Genomic DNA, 4,470 nt, shown 5'->3' with positions numbered 1-4,470 from the left:
CCACAGCCCTGCTGTGTGAACCGCGTATCGCTTGCGATTACCGCGGTGCACGCATCCTCGGGCTTGGACCCCTAAAAAGTAAGAAATAAATCCAGTAATGTAAGAATCGTGATTCCTATCAGTCATCCACCATCTTTATTTACAGTCTCCACCCAGTCTACAGTCTGTTTCACTAGTGTTTCACCAGTTTTTCAATACTCATTTTACTAAGTTTTGGACTAAGGTAGAGTCTCATCTGTTTCCGATTGTGATGGAAAGTCACCCACAACATTTTTAAAACACTTCTGACAGTTACCAACAACAAGCCAATGCAGTGGCACTAAATATGAATGCGAATGAAAGCTCTGGTTTAGATCTTGCTTGTGTAAAACACAGATGGACAGACACTGATAATGTACTGTATTCTAGCTTTTACACATGTAATTCATGATGAATGTCACTACATTCTTTATTTATGTGTGGATCTTGTGTCTTGTGTCTTTCTGTAGCTTGTATCTGAACCCTCTCAGTGATGTGGGGAAACAGGCACTGTATGTAAGAGGTGTTCCCAAGAGCCAGAGTGGCATGAGGGTCAAGGTCCTGGCTTCAGTCACTGAGGGCTCAGACATCTCAGAGAACTGGCACCCCATCCTCAATGTGATACGAGAGAATGCCTCATCCTGGGACCGCCAGCGTGTCAAGCAGCAGCTTCAGGTACACACAACTATGCAGTGAAATGAGGAGAAAAACATCAGGATGACAGAAAGAGGAAACATAGTAAGGGTTAATACCCACAAGGTGTCCATTATGAGGAATTTATGGACAACGGTGACAGCTCACCTACGAGCCAGAAAGCTAACACTATGCTAGCAAGATCCAAAGTCAATAACAATTGATACAGTTGGCCATAAGTAAAAATTATTTGACAGTATATAATAACAACAAGACAAGCTAGCTATCAGCCATGTCATTGTCCCCAAAACAAAACAACTTTCACAAACAGTTGTTTTGTCCACAACGTTACTGTCGGCCACAGCCTGAAGTAGCAACCTGGGGCCTGTTGCACAAAACCAGGATAAGGGATTAAGCCGGGATACTCAAGTTATCCTGAATGAATTTAGCTTTGACTTGGTTGCACAAAAGCAGATTGAATTAAACCCAGCCAAGTAACCATGGAGATTTATTCTTTGTGGCTAGCCTGCTCCAGAGAGGATAACAGCCAGGCTAGATTAATCTTGGAGTGTTAAATCAGCTGCTGTCTGATCCAAAATAAACATGTTTAACAGTTACTCTGTTATTAACATGCATTACTTGTCACTATTGTTGTTAAAGTTTGAATTAAACCAAACTTGTCACAGCATTTTAGATTTTAGATTTAAATTTAGAAATGGTTGCACTCAGATCCAGAGTGGCAATCGGTAGAGTCGGGACTTTTCTACCACAGTCGGTGGGCCTGTAATCTTTGGAGGCCGCGAGGGCTGGTCTGAAAATAGTTATACATTGCAAGTTCTTAGCAACACCATCCGGCTGCCTGGATTGTGCTAAAGATCATGTTTGGTAGCAAGCTACAAAATTTTGTTTGGTGGTAAATTGCGCATAGTTTAAGATAAGATAATAAGATAATTTGTTTATTAGTCCCCAATGCGGAAATTACTGCACTACACTCTGTGTACACACTTTTGTTAGTACTCACACACTCACTGAAATACACACACATGCTCAGGACCTATACATGCACTATACATGGAGAGATGTCAGAGTGAGTGGGCTGCCAGCTGAACCAGCGCCCTGAGCGGTCGGGGGTACGGTGCCTTACTCAAGGGCACCTGGCAGTGCCCGGGAGGTGAACTGGCATCTCTCCAGCCACCAATCCACGCTCCCAACTTTTTGGGTCCATACGGGGATTTGAACCAGTGACCCTCCGGTTCCCAACCCAACTCCCTATGGACTGAGCGTAGCAAAACGTAGCAAAATTCTTTTGATAAGTTTTAGTCAGGTCCATCTGGAGATACCATGAACCAGGTTTCGTGCAGATTGGTCGGAAGGCCTACATTGCGCAATATTGCAAAGAAATATAGCGCCACCTAGTTATAGCGCCACTTGGTGGTCCACATGTGTAGTTTTTGGTAGGTGAGGTAAATCTACCCTATGAATTTAAAATTCACCTTAGTATATCAGTAAATCAGATGGGCGGTGAGATATAAACCTTTTATACTTGTAGTGCCACCTAGTGGCCAATTTTTGTTAAATGTGTGGGGGATCTCCAGAAGGTCATGGCAAACAATCTAAAGTTTTGTGTTCATAGTAGGGCTGCACAATTAATCAAATTTGAATCACGTTTTTGACTTCCCACGATGAAATTTGCGTGATCAAGCAGGTTTTTTTTGTTTTGTTTTTTTAAGGTGTCATTTCATAGCCCATCTACCGCTTCTTAAACCACTGTCTGGTCATGTGCCAGTCAGAGTAGTTCACCGCACCACGTGCAGCTTAGTTTCTATATGTAGACAGTCACAGAGGACAGAGTAACGGGAGGAAAACTCAACAGATAGCAGTTGGTTATACATCGGTCTCAAGGTTTACCAGTTTACCATTAAATGCAACATTTTACCGCGCCTGTGTTGTTTTTCAGACAACAGCAGTGACAAGTGCTAGTCGGTGCTAGTAGCGTCTGTTAGCTGTTAGCTCCTCTAGGACACACCGGTGCTAATGTCCTTGCATCCGCATCCGGTAACTCTGCTATCGCGGCCGCCACGGCGAAGAACACAGAAGAAGTTATTGAATGCAACTAACTTCAGTTAGTAGAGTAATAAATGTAAATGTAAATGTGCTGTATTTATATAGCGCTTTTCCAGTCTTAACAACTGCTGAAAGCGCTTTTACATCTACAGGAAACATTCACCATTCACACACATTCATACACTGTGGCCGGGGCTGCCGTACAAGGTGCCACCTGCTCATCAGATAAACATTCACACACATTCACACTCCGATGCGCAGCACCGGAGGCAACTCATTGCATAGCATGTGAGACGGAGCTGCTGGACTTGGGCGAGAGATGTGACCCGTGGTCAGAATATCATAGTTCATAAAAATGCAGCGCAGTGACAATATAAACATTTCATACACACAACGTGTGTATCCGCCATTCGACCCATGCTGGACCCATTCATAATGATTAGCCGTCTCTCTGTAAGTAGCGTCCATCACACTCCCTCTCGCAGTTATAAATAGCCTATGTGACGATAAAATTTGTTTTGGTTAAAATCAACAAATAATCGTGAGAATAATCGTAATAATAAGTCTGCAGTAGAGATCTGAACAGTGAACAAGATAAGAGATGATTGCTGTGAAGATGACATCCTCAAATGTCTTTTTTTGTCCACAACTCAAAAAATTTCAGTTTACTGTCACAGAGAGATGAAACTAGAAAACATTTACATTTAACAAGCTGCAATCAAGTTTCACTTTTTTTTTATAAAAAAAATGACAAACTGATTAATCAATTATCAAAATAATTGGTGATTAATTTAATAGTTGACAACTAATCCATTCATATTTGCAGCTCTTGCACCATCCTATAGCTTTGACAAGGCACTGAACTTGCAAGTAACTCCCAATTTCCACCGGGTGCGGAACGGCTGCAGATTTGCCCCGGAATGGCGTCGGAGTCAATAGGTTTCCATTAAAGTCAATGTGTGTATAGTCACTAACTGCTGAACGGCTGCATTCTGACTCCGGCCCAGATCCGGCCATCTGGAGCCCTCTGTAGTCGATATGCAGAGCTTCTATTTTTGCCGGACGCCAGAGAGCTCCATAGCCATCCAGGACGTGGAAGATAGTGCAGGACAGGAAGTCGAGCATAGAAACAAAATAAAACATTTGGTTCATTTTCAAAATAAAATAGACTGTGCTCTTGGTAGATCACATTTTGATCCTGGCCTCCTCTGGCCATATGTTGAAGTGTTCCTGATTAAGACACTGAACCCTGAGTTGCTCTCCGGGCACTGTTAATCTAGCTCCTATCTGGCTCCTAATGTTTAGGATGGGTTAAATGCACTAATTGAATTTCACTACATTGTACTGTCAGTTGTATGTGACGTATAAGAAAAAAGTTTGTGTTGTTGATTGTGTGTCAGTCACCCAGTCTTTTATGTGCAGGTTTTCCTCCGGGATCTGGAGTGGGGCCGTCGGCAGCAGCAGAGCTTCTGGAAAAGGCTGCACTTCCGCAGGGTGGAGAAGGGGGTCCGGCAGACTCTACAGATGCTGGAGAAGGACACTCTACCTCCATCTACATGAAACAGCAAATAGCCAATAAACACCAAGAGGTGAAAGGGCAATATATGTTTTCAGCAGCATATCCGGTTTAAATCTAAACATGTCCACACATGGAAACCTCTGCAGCCAGTCTTAACTGGATGTGCAAGAAATACATTTTTAGGGGTTCAAACCCGAGGATGCAATCAATGCAGGGAGCAAAGTGCTACGGGGTTC

At 43.1% G+C, this 4,470-nt stretch overlaps 1 protein-coding gene across 1 annotated transcript in view; it reads left to right on the top strand.

The window, feature by feature from the left end:
* The window catches only part of LOC117941834 (NLR family member X1-like), a 10,219-nt gene extending 5,749 nt beyond the window's left edge, over positions 1-4,470 (top strand). The window contains exons 2-3 of the mRNA XM_034867006.1: positions 489-693; positions 4,138-4,470. Coding sequence (XP_034722897.1) covers positions 565-693; positions 4,138-4,275 — 267 coding nt within the window. The 5' untranslated portion in view covers positions 489-564 and the 3' untranslated portion in view covers positions 4,276-4,470. The remainder of the gene's footprint in view (positions 1-488; positions 694-4,137) is intronic.

This window comes from Etheostoma cragini, chromosome 3, assembly GCF_013103735.1.
Source record: "Etheostoma cragini isolate CJK2018 chromosome 3, CSU_Ecrag_1.0, whole genome shotgun sequence".
NCBI lineage: Eukaryota > Metazoa > Chordata > Actinopteri > Perciformes > Percidae > Etheostoma > Etheostoma cragini.
Note: the sequence above shows the minus strand (reverse complement) of the source record. Positions and strands in the feature narration are given on the sequence as shown.